The following is a 13,830-nucleotide window of genomic DNA, read 5'->3' on the forward strand; positions in this document are numbered from 1 at the left end:
TCCTCTTCTCATCCGGTCCGAGGATGAAGACGACGAGGTTGAAGGTCTGACGTTGACGAGCAGAAGAGAGAAGTAAGCAGAAACAGTGGCACCTGACGTTGACGTGATTGACGGTAGTTGACGCTGATACCGTCAACCAAAGGTGAACCCTTCGTCAACGTCATCGTCATCAGGCTTGTCGAAGCATGAACGTGTTGACTGCCGATTACCCATCAAACGTGGCTGGTTTTCATCCGTCCGATCGGTGTTCTCTGCGTGGGGCTTACGACAAGGCTCTTGCTTCGCGACCTCTTCTTATCCGGTTGAGAGGGCGAAGAAGGAAGCAGAAGAGAGAAGGAAGCAGAGACTATGGCGGCTACATCCGGCGTCGGGCTTTCATGGAGGTCTTCCGTCTCCGACCGTCCAGCCTCCAAGTCCGCTCGGCGGGTCTCGGGCCATTCTTCATCTTTGGTGAAGATGGCCATCTCCGTAGAGAAGAAGCCTTTCACATTGGAGAAATCTGAGGAGACCTTCAACGCCGCCAAGGTACCAAGCCTTCATCTTCATTAATTCTATCTTTTTGCTTTATTTATCTGGTTTTTACTGCTTGCATGGCTTCGTTTTGGGGGCTCTGTTCTTCACTATCTTCATTTCTGATTGTGGAGGTTCTCTCACAGTCTTTTTCTCTCGGTTGGGTGGGAAAGGATTTAGTTGATCTGTAGTTTCTAATCTTGAACTGCCGAGTGTTCGTTTGTGGGATGTGGGAATAAGTTCTTGATAATGAGGTGAGTTTGCCGCTTTGATTGTCGTCATGTTACATTTGAGGGGGGATGGGAAACTCAGGAATTCTCTTTCCTTCTCCCCTTTAATCCGCTTGAATCGAATGGTTTTTTTTTCATGTTTGCTTAATTTCAATGTAACTAATCCACCATGCGATTTATGTGTGTTTGTTTGATTTTTTTAATTGCAATGTTGTAAGCTTAAGCTTGTTTTTTCTGGGTTTTAATCAATGGTTTATTTTGGAAACTGAACTTTTTCGTCTTTGTACTGGTAGAATCTGATGCCCGGGGGTGTCAATTCGCCGGTGCGGGCCTTCAAATCCGTCGGCGGGCAGCCCATCGTCTTCGACTCCGTGAAGGGTTCCAAGATGTGGGACATCGATGGAAATGAATACATCGACTACGTCGGCTCATGGGGTCCTGCCATCATCGGTCATGCGGATGACAAGGTCTGCCCCCATCTCGCTTAAGTATAGATAGATTGGTACATCGTCAGATGGATAACAACGAACAGATTGGCAGGTAGATATTTTTATGGATGGATGAGTGGATAGGTGGATGTGGAAAGAGAGAGGTGTTCAAGAATTTGGTTATTTGATGAGTTTATCATTTGGGATGGATGTGGAGAGAGAGAGGTGTTAAGAATTTGGTTATGGAGAGAGTTTGAAGAGTTTATCATTTGGGATGGATGTGGAGTGAGAGGTGTTAAGAACTTGGTTATGGAGAGAGTTTGATGAGTTTATCATTTGGGATGGATGTGGAGAGAGAGATTCATCAATTCGGTATATGGAAAGAGATTGATGATTTTATCTATAGGGATGGATCTGGAGTGATAGATTTGATTATCGATCAATTTGGATGGATTGATTGATGTAAGGGTAGAGAGATTGATGATTCGATAAATTTGAAATTTATGGATTGGAGTGGAATTAGATAGATTGATTTAATTGATCAATTTTGACGGATGGACTGATGTGATAAGTTTGAAGATTGATGAGTTGATCAATTTGGATGGGTGGATAGTTGTTGGAGTGGAGAGATTGGTGAATTGAGGAACTTAGATGGATGGGTGGAGATACTGAGAGAGATAGATTGATCAATTTCATGTATATGTGAATTCATGCATAAATTAACATACACATGCAGCTATACAGAACTATTCTGTTGCTCAGATTGATCAACTTCAATGATTCAATTTGTTGCAGGTGAATGCAGCATTGGTGGAGGCGTTGAAGAAGGGAACAAGCTTCGGGGCGCCATGCGTGCTTGAGAACGAGCTGGCAGCGACAGTTATAGATGCAGTCCCCAGCATTGAGATGGTCAGATTTGTGAACTCCGGGACAGAGGCATGCATGGGCGTGATCCGCCTGGCCCGCGCCTTCACCGGCCGATCTAAGATCCTCAAGTTCGAGGGCTGCTACCACGGCCACGCAGACAGTTTCCTCGTCAAGGCCGGCAGCGGTGTGGCGACCCTCGGTCTCCCCGACTCCCCCGGCGTCCCCTCTGCCGCAGCGTCTCTCACCCTCACAGCTCCCTACAACGACTCCGCAGCTGTGGCCGCTCTCCTCGAACTAAATCGCGGTGAGGTCGCCGCCATCATCCTCGAACCAGTGGTGGGTAATGCCGGCTTCATCCCCCCAGCCCCGGGCTTCCTCGCCGAGCTCCGCCGCCTCACCTCCGAACACGGGGTCCTCCTCATCTTCGACGAGGTCATGACCGGGTTCCGGCTCGCCTACGGAGGTGCCCAGGAGCGGTTTGGCGTCACCCCAGACCTCACCACCCTCGGCAAGGTCATCGGTGGCGGGCTGCCCGTGGGCGCCTATGGCGGACGGAGGGATATCATGGAGATGGTGGCGCCGGCCGGGCCGGTGTACCAAGCTGGGACTTTGAGTGGGAACCCCCTGGCCATGACAGCCGGAATTGAGACTCTGCGCCGGCTGAGGGAGCCAGGCTCGTATGAGCAGCTCGACAGGGTGACTGGGGAGCTGGTTAAGGGGCTGGTCGAAGGCGGCAAGGCCGCAGGGCACGAGGTGTGTGGAGGCCACGTCGGGGGCATGTTCGGGTTCTTCTTCGCCGAGGGCCCGGTAGCCAATTTTGAGGATGCCAAGAAGAGTGATACTGCCAAGTTCGGGCGGTTCCACAGAGGGATGCTTGAGGAGGGCGTGTACCTCGCCCCGTCCCAGTTCGAGGCCGGGTTCACCAGCTTGGCCCACACGGCCCAAGACCTGGAGAAGACTCTCGAGGCCGCCGCCAGAGTCTTCCACCGCATCTGATCTCTCGTCATTTCTTCTCTCTTGGGTCTTCTCTCATCTTAGATTGGTGGGCAGTGATGAGTTGTTTGTAGTCTCTTCTGATTTCAGGTTAGGTTCAAGGTGTTCTTCTCTTCTGGTGACCGTCGAACGTAGCGAGTTTTGCACGGTTCTGAGGTGAGTAAAGTTTTGTTCAAAGTCATTGAATAAGATGTCTTTAAGCAGTCTAGGTGAGAGGAATGCCATTGGATTACTGATGGTAAAAACTTAATGCTATTCAGATTCTGCTTTCTTAAATTCCTTGTATCGTTGGTGACTAAGTCTCTGCATAAATTTGAATTCAAGAGAAATTCATAATAAAAATTCCAAAGCGAGATTACAGGGAGGATCTGGAAGTCAGGAAATGCGTAATTGATTTTGAATCAACCTTATTTCCGGCATGGAGTCTGTAGATTGGTTGCCGGCACAAGACACAGCACATATCTTGCATCAACTATGAAATTTTAATTTCCAAGTTTTGATGGTAAAAACATGCATGAATTCTAGAGTTGAAAAGGGAAGTTATTCCGGCAAGAATTCAATTCAAATACTGAAATGAAAAGGCAAAATATTGACTTTTCTATCTCTCCCCTTTGACACAACTTTTTAAATTTAAAGGTTCTTTGCATTTGTATTTTCTCTGTACAGGTAGGAACCAGTCAGCAACATCTTCGTAGAGAAAAATATGCACATACTAAATGGGACGAAAAAACACTTGAAATAGATTTAAGACTTTTTTCATAGCATCTTCCCACTTATTTCGGCTCTTGGACATTCTGTTCAGTGAATAGACGTAAGGTGGTTGACTCTTCAGTGCCATATGTTAAAATTTGACATGTCATGAGGGGTAAAAAATGATACAATCAAATTACTATCCAACATTTAAACAAATAAATATATTTAGAGATACTGTTACCTGTTGGATTCTGTGTAATTCATTGACTGGATAAATAAGTTTGATTGATTCGAATTACTTGGGATTTGAATTGAGATATATTGAGTAGAAGGATATAGAAATAAGGAAATCTGAGCGCATGGATTGCTGTGTTGATTATTGGGTTGAGATAAAAGAGAGAGATAATTGGAGATTAATTAAAAGCATTTAATTATACTTAATTTTCTTCATGTAAAAATGATATATTATGATTTTATGTGATGATATTTAACCCACTATTTGCTCATAAAAACTACGGCTCATTTTAGGAATTTTTATAATAATTGAATATGGTTCACAAAATTTTATAATTATACTTTTTCAAAACCTAGTCATAAAAATTAGAGGATAATTCTAGAAGACAGAGGGGACTGGAGTAAGAGGATAAGAAGCAGTTTAGTCTTGCCGTGGAACCTCAGGTAGCCAAGGATAGGAAGATATTTTCTCCCATTAGTCTTTTGTTTTTACCTACTTAAATCATTCTAATTCACCTAATTGATTGGGCTGAGGATTTGGTTCCATACTCTTTTGGTTGGGGGTTAAAAACTAAAAACTCCGGGATAGAAGAAAAACTGAGAAATGAGTAAGGGAGTAACCTTAATCTGCTTAAAATTTTGTGTATAGACGATCTTTATACTATTAGAATTTAGGATCTAAGATATATATGATGCTCGTGAATGCAAATTATCATCAACTATGAGGGCTGTATTATAGTGTTTAATGAATCCCTCTAAGAAAGAACATATTTTATCTCAAATTATATATAACGGGATCTGGGATCTGTTGTGCACCATATACAAGGGAACTTTGGAAGTAAAGCTCTCAAGATTGTCGTTTTTCATAGTTGGGTTTGAACTGTTCAGAATGAAGGATGGAGAAAATAACAAGAATATGATGTCATAGAAAATATTAACCCCATGAATAATCTTGGTAGAAAATTTAAATATTATGACATGAACATAAAGATATTGATGTATGTTATAAAAAATAGAATGAGAGCCTACTAGTTGAAAATTATGTATGAAAAATAGAACTATAATAAGTAAGGATTTCATTGTAATAAGGATGATAGATTGAAATTATTCAAAATTATTTGGTGAATTGCTATAATATCCTTAAAATTCTGTTGGGATAACTGGAAATATCAGGCTACGATCCTTCAAATGAGAGGAAGCCATATAGCATGCCTCAACCTCCATGGTTCACGTAAAATATTGAGAGGGAGGGGATATCCATCATCATAGGGTTCTGCAGATTAGGTCCCATCCGATATTGAGTGGAAGATGCAAGAATCCGACAAAAATTCTGACCACTATACCCATTAATAGACATCAAAATATTTACTTTTTTGGATAGGTCTAGGGTCGACCACTATTGACCATGTATCAACATTGATTTCTGCCTTAGAGGAATTATGCTAGTTACTTTTTTAAAAAAATATGGTGTTAGGCCTTGATATGCTACTTTATTTGCATGATTTTCGATACAGTTGAGTACATCTGTGAGTCTAGATCTGGGCCAAGAATCCCCCTAGAATGGATGAAATTAGATATTATGATTTTTTTAAAAATTCCATAGAATGTACTCCACTCCTAATTTTCATTATAGGAAGTTTTAGATCTCCTAATTACCTTTGTACAACAACATCGAAAGAGGATCTAGACCTTGGTACTAGATGTTCACGGCACAGAATTGGAGCTTTAAAATGACTAATTCGTTGAGATATTCATTTATCAGAAGGATAAATTTATTGATCATGTTGAAAGTGATATTATTAGTATCACGGAATAGAAACACAACATACATGAAGATGACATATTGTGAATCAAAACTGATAATGGGAGTTTTGAAGTGGTCAAAATTATATTGTTTTATCATCTTTGTATAATAAAATTTAGGCATAGTTTGAGGATTATCCCATAAGCCTCATGGGAATGAACTTAGTAGACATCAACTCATTTTACATAATACTTGAATAGCTTAAAACAATAAGCGATTTCCTTCGATAAGTTAACTATTTTTTTCCATTGCACTGGCTATAGTTGGTTTTGTTTAGGAGGCTGAGTGAAAGTTACCTTAGAATATTGATAGGGGATAATGAGTGAAAAATTTCACTATAGAAGAATGTCTTGGGTTCGGTGCCTTGGTTCGTCCATGGAAAACACATTTCCATGGATGCGGAAGCTTGTCAATTGATTCAAAATTTATCTTTAAAATCATCATATTGAATGTACCTTTTGGGGAACTCGTCTCACCCTTGACTTTGCCGCTCGGAGATCATTCTGAAGCCGTTCATGCGTCTGGCCTCTAGAAGTATCCACGAGATCACTCGGCGCTTGGATCTCCACATTTTCTTTTTCAACTCTTCTTGAAAATCTAGAAGATCTCTTCACCATGACGACACCCTTCCTTGGATGAGTGGAGAAGAGAGTGGAGAAAGGGAGGGCAAATCAAATTAGGCTTGCATGGGTGCTTAAAATGAGATCCTTGTTCCTCTTTACATTTCACTTAAGGTTTTTCTCAAAAACCCTAAAAAGCAAAATATATTCACCAATGCCCTTATGACCTTGTGCGTGTGACCCTCTAGGCTCATGTATCATTCTAGTTAATAACTTTAGTGGCCCAATAACATTTATTGGCAAACCTTATTAATTTATTGACCCACAGCGAGAAGACTCGCTCCACTCGTCCTCACACTGTGTGACTACTTGCTTTGCCCCTTCTGCTCCGTCGCTTCTTCGCTCCAGTCCTAAAGTCGCGCCTTCGGAACCTCTTTTCTTGCAGAACATTGTACTTCAACAATTGCAATATTCAATAAATAATTTATTTACATCAATGACTTCTCTACTTCAAGTTTCTCACAATTATTAAGTTCTGTTTTTCTTGCAGAACCTGAAGTTTACACGCGTGAAATGATTGAAGTTTCTGAGAAATCAGAACCTTCCCACTAACACTTCGTGTTACCTTTATCATGCTCTATTCTCTCCATCTTCTGGCATAAGCTATTCATGATGAGCTAGTAAGAACCTACTTGGCAATAGAACATCTAATATATATGACTCTGGTTGCTCTTTTAGTGTAAATTGTGTTATTAATTAATTTGCAAACCAAGAATTGATAAAAGAGAAAAAATCTTTACAAGAGTTATGCTATTAGTTCCTAATCTTCCGGGCGTTGGTAAAAGAAAGAGATGGAGTATGTTTTATTGATAAATAAGAACAGTCATAACAACATACAATTGGTTTTTTAGATTAGGAATTTTTGTCTGGAGGTTCTGCAAGAATTAAGGACCGTCTTGTAAACTCACGCCTTGATCAGAAAAGACTATTAACAACATATAGATTAATTAAATAATGATCGATTTAACCCAATTGATAGGTTAAGTTTCCAACATGTGGGGTGCCAAGCTACACCTCGTGCTCTAGAAGATATCGAGTAGTCTCGAACTCTCTCATGGAACCTTTACCATCATCAGTTACCGTATATGTATAATCCATCATCCGCGCTAGACTCTTGAACGACTAAGGCTATGGTTTATCGTCAAACCCTAATCCATCATTCGATTAGTACTGATGCGTAACGGGGATCATTGGAGAATGCCTTCTCCAATATCCTCACTACCCTGGCTAGGGATTTTTCTGCATCGTCTTCCTTGAGTCGATCACCTCTTGTATCGAGGGCGGATGATCTCGTCTTGACCACTCAATCATCTCCGTGAGCTTCTTACTACATCTGAGCTATGACTTGTTTGAATCCCATGATTAGAGACTCGTAAGTAGTAGTCAAAATGTAGTTGTCCACTCACGAGATGTCCTTGGTGTCTCAGCTCAGGGGATCACTTATACAACTGTGACATGAATCAACTTGATTGACGTTTAGGTATAATACCATTCAAAGATTCATACGGATCAATTCAGTAAACTATTTCTCCAAAGAGCACCCACTATCTGTCCTTAGTGTCGCCACATTGATAACCACAAGATTTGCTATACTTATTGTATAAGTAGGATCATGTAGTGCTATTCTATCCAGATAATTTGATATCCGTCTCGACTATCCATTGAACATGAATATTTAGAATACATGTTTAACGACTAGTGGTCATTGTATTATGATCTCATCATAATTCACTAAGTCATTACACGTATTCATGGACTTCATTATAAACATCACACGGAATAATAATGAACGTTAATATTTTATTCAATGAACTTAAATAAACATGGTAGTGTGATTGGCTAGATGTCCACATAATATCCATCAGAATGCACACTAAACGAGTAAATAATATTAAAATATGACAAAACATTGACTTCTTTATATTCTACCTGGGTTCTCTAGATAGGAATACAAATATCTATATCTATAATTCTCTGTCTTTATCTCCATCTTTATCTCTATTATCTCTATGTCTCTACCTCTCTGTATTTATAGACATCGTTCTCAATCTCTCTATCTCTATCGCTATTATGGATCTTTTTGTTTGTTGGCCTATCTCCCCGTCTGTATATAGCAATCCACATCTATGTGTCTATACCTATTTATCTTTATATATACCTATATTTCCCTCTCTATCTAGATTTATATGCATCTCCACATCTTTTTCTCTAAACATCTCACGATTAAAATTTCTCTCGTCATATTCATCTCTTTCATGTCTCTCTCTATACAGCTTTTTTACTGTATATCCCTCTCTCCTCTCTCTTTTAGGGTTGGACATTTAGGACTGAGGACAGGTTTGACCAGACCAAACCGGGACCATAGGTCCTCTATTTGAGGATGGACCGGTTGGTCAGATAGGTTTAGGTCCAAGGGACAAACAGGACGAGAACCAGAAGTAAAATATGAAATATTTATTTAACATTTTTTAGTCAAATTCAAAAATAATCAAATCCAACTCGACAGAGAGAGGTCTACTGAGCTCAGCATAGACGCCATATATTTGACCATCTATGGCGGCCACTTGATGTAGATGATATTTTACATTACTATGGACATAAATTTTCTACTTTGACTTTGACACAGACTAGTCAACCTGACCAGACTGGGACCAAACAAGAACGGACTTGAACGGACCTCAAAGTTTAAGTAAGATTTAGGTCTTTGCTAAAAGCCCTACTCTCTAGGGATCGTTCGTCTCGATGCCGGTAGCGGGACGGATGCTGTACAAGATACCGGGAATCAAGTTTCCAGTATCTTTTTTTTCCGATATCCGGTTATCGGATGACGATTTCGGATATCGGTTGCTACAGTACCGATATTCGATATCTGATATCCGTCTCGTCCTTACCCATGCGATATCTGTCCCTGATATCCGTTTTCACCTGCCAGACGAAGTCCGTCAGATATCCGATATCAGACGCCATCCCGATTTCTTCCGGATATCGGATATCGAATGTCCGATACCGGATATCGCAGAGACATTTCCTACCGTACTCTCTTTTTGTATGTCTCTCTCTAGATGTCCACTAATTAAATCTCTCTCTCCATTTCTCTACTGCCATGCCAAGTTTTGTAGTTCTTTGCCAGCCAACCGAGAACTGATGGAAAGGGAGGAAGAAGGGAAGCGCGATCAATGAAATCGACGATACCCTTTCTCCTTCTCCGTCTTCCTCGATCGCCATCGTCGAAGCGCTTCCTCTGCACAGTCTCTTCCTCCCTCGACGACGGCCATGGCCAGCCATCACCCACCTACCTGGGCCGTCTCCTCCGCTCCTGCCCAGAAGCCGACGCCATCTCCTCTCTCCTCATCCGTCACCACAACCCCTTCCACCCCATGGAATCCTCTCTGGAGCTCTCCGGCGCCGTCTCTCTCTCCCCTTCCCTCGTTCTTCAAGTCCTCCTCCGCCTCCGCCATGTCTCCAAGGTCGCCATTTCCTTCTTCCTCTGGGCCAGAGACCACGCCCTGCACACCCACGACGCCGACGCCTACGATCTGATGGTAGACACGCTGGGGAAGGTAAGGCAATTCGACGTGGCCTGGCAGATGATCATGGAGATGGATCAAAGGGGGATTCCGCCATCGCCCAGAACGTTCTTGGTTCTTGTCCGCCGCCTCGCCGCCGCTGGGCTCTCTAAACAGGCTCTGAGAGCCTTCGACGACATGGAAGCCTTCGTCGGTCGCTCACCCACCTCCGCGGAATTCAATCTCCTCCTCGACACGCTCTGCAAGTACGGCTTCGTCAAGGTCGGCCCTTTGCCTTCTCTCCCCTCTTCTTCTTCCCCATTCTGAAATCCAATTCCCCGGTCGAAGCTCGCAGCCGATATCTTCAACAAGAGGAAATCGACCCATCTCCCGAGCGAGAAGACTTACGCGATTTTAATGGACGGCTGGTGCAAGATTAATCGCCCGGCTATGGCGGAGAAGTTTCTGAGAGAAACCCGCGAGCCTAACGTTGTCTGCTACAATATTCTTCTCAACGGAGTCTGCAGAAAGTCCAGCCTCCACCCCGAAGCTCGATTCTTGAAGACGATCAACGCCGCAGGCCAGCTGTTCGACGAAATGCGTAGCCGGGGAATCGAGCCTGACGTGACCAGCTACTCCATTTTGCTGCATGTGTACAGCCGCGCGCACAAGCCAGAGCTCTGCTTCTCTCTCTTCAACTCCATGAGAGAGAAGGGTATCTCCCCCACTGTGGCCACTTACACCTCTCTGGTCAAGTGCCTGGCCTCGTGCGGCCGGGTTGATGACGCCGAGAAGGTTCTCGATGAAATGCTTAGCTTGGGGGTGCAGCCGTCGGCGGCGACGTACAATTGCTTCTTCAAGGAGTATCGCGGGAGGAAGGATACGGCCTCCGCGCTTAAACTATACAGGATCATGAAGGAGAGGGCAGATATACACAGCTACAATATACTGGTGGGCATGTTCTCGCGGCTCGACCGGCCGGAGCTGGTTCGAGAGCTGTGGGAGGACATGGCCGAGAGAGGAGTTGGCCCGGATGTGGACTCTTACACTTGCATGATTCATGAGCTTTGTAGAAAGCAGCAGTGGAAGGAGGCTTGCCAGTTCTTCATGCAGATGATAGAGAAGGGATTCCTTCCTCAGAAGATCACCTTTGAGACTCTCTACAGAGGCCTGATTCAGGCTGACATGGTGAGGACCTGGCGCAGACTTAAGAAGAAGGTGGAAGAGGAGTCTCTCAAGTTCAAGTCTGAGTTCCAGAATTACTATTTCAAGCCTTACAAAAGGTGAAAGGGTAATCGATATCTTGAGTCATGAATGTTTGGCAGGTGCCCTGTATTATATTTTTAATGGTTTCCTGTCATTTTTACTCATATCATAACATCGATTCATTATTTATAAATTGTAATAAATTGAAGGAAAAGATGAGATAGTGGACTGCAGAGAGAATTTCTGAGAATGTAGAGAAGAGACAGAAAAATTGGGGCAAAAATGAACTGATCTTTATTACTGAACAGATGCCCCTTTTATACAAATTTTCACAGAGAGAGAGAGAGGTTAATGCTTTTGGAAAAAGCTGCAGAAGAGATTCCTTTTTCAAAAAGGACTTCCAACAGCTATATTTATAGCTGTTGGAGGCTGGGCCTGATATAAATCAGGCCCAGCATATATTAGGTCCTTAATGGACCTAATATATTCCCTAAATGGGCCCCTCACTATTGGGCCCTTAATGGGTCCTTAGTGGGCCGTTAATGGGCCCTTATTGGGCCTTTATTTAAATCCATTTTAGCTTAGTTTTTCCATTAGATTCCTAGGATTAGTCTATTACACGTACATGGCCTCAGGCCCATAAGTTAGTAAAATTAGCCCTAACTGGGCCGTGATGATCTAACATAAATCTCAACTTTTAACATTGTTCAGGCAAAACCCTAGCCCTATCTTTTGGTGATTCTCTTTTCGTTAGAGCTTTGCCTTTTGTTCTATTAAATCCTTGGGCCATGCTGACCTTTTGTCAAATTTTTAGTTATAAATCTATCAACTTTGGCTACCAAAGCCAAGGTTGACCCGCTCAAGTCAATATCTTCCACTCCTACACTGCCCAAGCTGAAAATACTCTCCCCTACGTTGAGCCTCTTGGACTGCGTTCAGATTGACTTCTTGATGACTTTAATTTCCCATTTGATGTTTAGGTGTTCTTCTTCTGAGCTCTCTTCTCAAAGTGTGTCAATTCGTTCTGCTTACTTATTTAAAAGAATATATTATAAATCGTTCAGATCTTATCTGAATCTCTGTTGACTTTGATTCCACGAGAGGCCCCTTTGCTGCTTCTTTTCTTTTCCAAACCTCTGGTTTATTTTGATCAACTTTTCCTCCAAAGTAGCTGTATTTGCTTTAATTTTTCTATTGGATTTACTGCATTATCTCCCTCAAGTCCTCCTGCAAAATATCTCCCAAAACAATACTATCTAGAAACTATTACATGCTCCAAAATATCATGCATTGGCCACAAGAAAATACGAGGGACTTTCGGGTTCTTTAGGGTTCCAGAAAATGATAAAGTTCTCGCTTGTTACGCCATGTAGTGGTACAAAATGATAGGTCCTTGAATTTCAAGGAGTTGACACTCCTCTTCCCTTCAGCACCTTGGCATGAAATTCACGATAAAATGTAGTCAACCCATTTACAGTTCATTTCCTAGACTTAAAAATTCTATGATCAGAAGAGAGATTTTGAGTAGAAAACAGATAATCTATTTATATACCGTATTAGACTAGTCAGAGGACACTACATGGTCGTTGACAAACATTCATTTTAAGTTCCCTCTTTGAGGTCCTAGACTACATCCAAAATTCAAATTTTTGTGCCACAATAGCCAACATACGCTTTTGTATAGGTAAAAGATAAAATTCCTCAAATACAGATTAAAGATTATTAGCTTGAACTTATTTGATTAAAGATATGGATACATTCGATTTATATTTCTTAACTATCAACTTCTCCATGTCCGGTGGAATCATAATTCTAAATCAATGACACAGAAAAACTCGAAGCACTCCATAAATTTTTTTAGACATTCTCTCCAATGAAGCATAGTACAAGTTCTTAAAAAAATCTCATTTAAATTTGTATCATCTAGATATTTCCTCACTGAGTTGATAAAGTAAATTGTCAACAATATTCAAAATCTTGTATAGAAATAGGTAATTTGTCCGCATAGAGTTGAAGTTATTAGGTTTGTTGTATTGACCAAATAGCCAATGTTTATCTTATGCCATGGGCATCCAATGTGCTTATCCAAACTTAACTCCTCTTTCCATACAGATCAAGCCATTAAATTTTAAAGTACAAAGTAACTCCAAAAACTTCTTCCTGAGTTGATGAAAAGTCAAAGTTTACTGATTTTATGTATGTGTTTTATTTTAGACTTATGCAAATATAATATATACATATATATTCCCCTTAGATACTCTAAAAATATAGTGTAAGGGTTAGCTCCATAGGGAGGCAGAAATTCAATGTAGAAATTTTTAAGTTTGTAAATGGAATGAATAATTTTAGAATTAAAAAGAATAATTAAAGGACAATTTCTGGATTTAATGGTTTTTATAAATTTTCTCTAGGATTTATAATCAAGTAAAAAGTGAATAATTTTTGTTAGAATATCATATTATGTAAAAATAGAGAAAAAATGACTTGGATTGATAACTAATATTTTCAGAGATCTTGTATAATTTATCTTAAGGTTAAAACAACTAGAAATAAGAAATAATTTTTTAAGATAGTTTTTTAATCTTATTAAAATTTTAATGCTAAAGAAATATAAAATACCTTTCTGGCATCGGTGGGTGCTTGAAAAACTTAACCATGGTTAGTTAAAAATGCTAGAGATACGTTAAAGTGATGTTTCTATGAAATTCAGAAATAATCAAATAGAATAGAATATAAAAA

The 13,830-nt window shown here is 41.0% G+C and overlaps 2 protein-coding genes across 2 annotated transcripts; both read left to right on the forward strand.

Moving 5' to 3' along the window:
• The first annotated feature begins 296 nt into the window (after window positions 1-296).
• Window positions 297-3,304, forward strand: LOC144705013 (glutamate-1-semialdehyde 2,1-aminomutase, chloroplastic-like). The gene is made up of 3 exons (XM_078577603.1): window positions 297-525; window positions 1,034-1,207; window positions 1,964-3,304. The coding sequence occupies exons 1-3, from the start codon at window positions 349-351 to the stop codon at window positions 3,029-3,031; spliced, it is 1,419 nt and encodes a 472-aa protein (XP_078433729.1). The 5' UTR covers window positions 297-348; the 3' UTR covers window positions 3,032-3,304.
• Window positions 3,305-9,455: 6,151 nt separating this feature from the next.
• Window positions 9,456-11,255, forward strand: LOC144704824 (pentatricopeptide repeat-containing protein At2g13420, mitochondrial-like). The gene is made up of 2 exons (XM_078577371.1): window positions 9,456-10,167; window positions 10,234-11,255. Exons 1-2 carry the CDS (start codon window positions 9,556-9,558, stop codon window positions 11,170-11,172), a joined length of 1,551 nt encoding a protein of 516 aa, XP_078433497.1. The 5' UTR covers window positions 9,456-9,555; the 3' UTR covers window positions 11,173-11,255.
• The last annotated feature ends 2,575 nt before the right edge of the window (window positions 11,256-13,830 follow it).

This window comes from Wolffia australiana, chromosome 6 (assembly GCF_029677425.1).
Source record: "Wolffia australiana isolate 7733 chromosome 6, ASM2967742v1".
In the NCBI taxonomy this organism is placed as follows: domain Eukaryota; kingdom Viridiplantae; phylum Streptophyta; class Magnoliopsida; order Alismatales; family Araceae; genus Wolffia; species Wolffia australiana.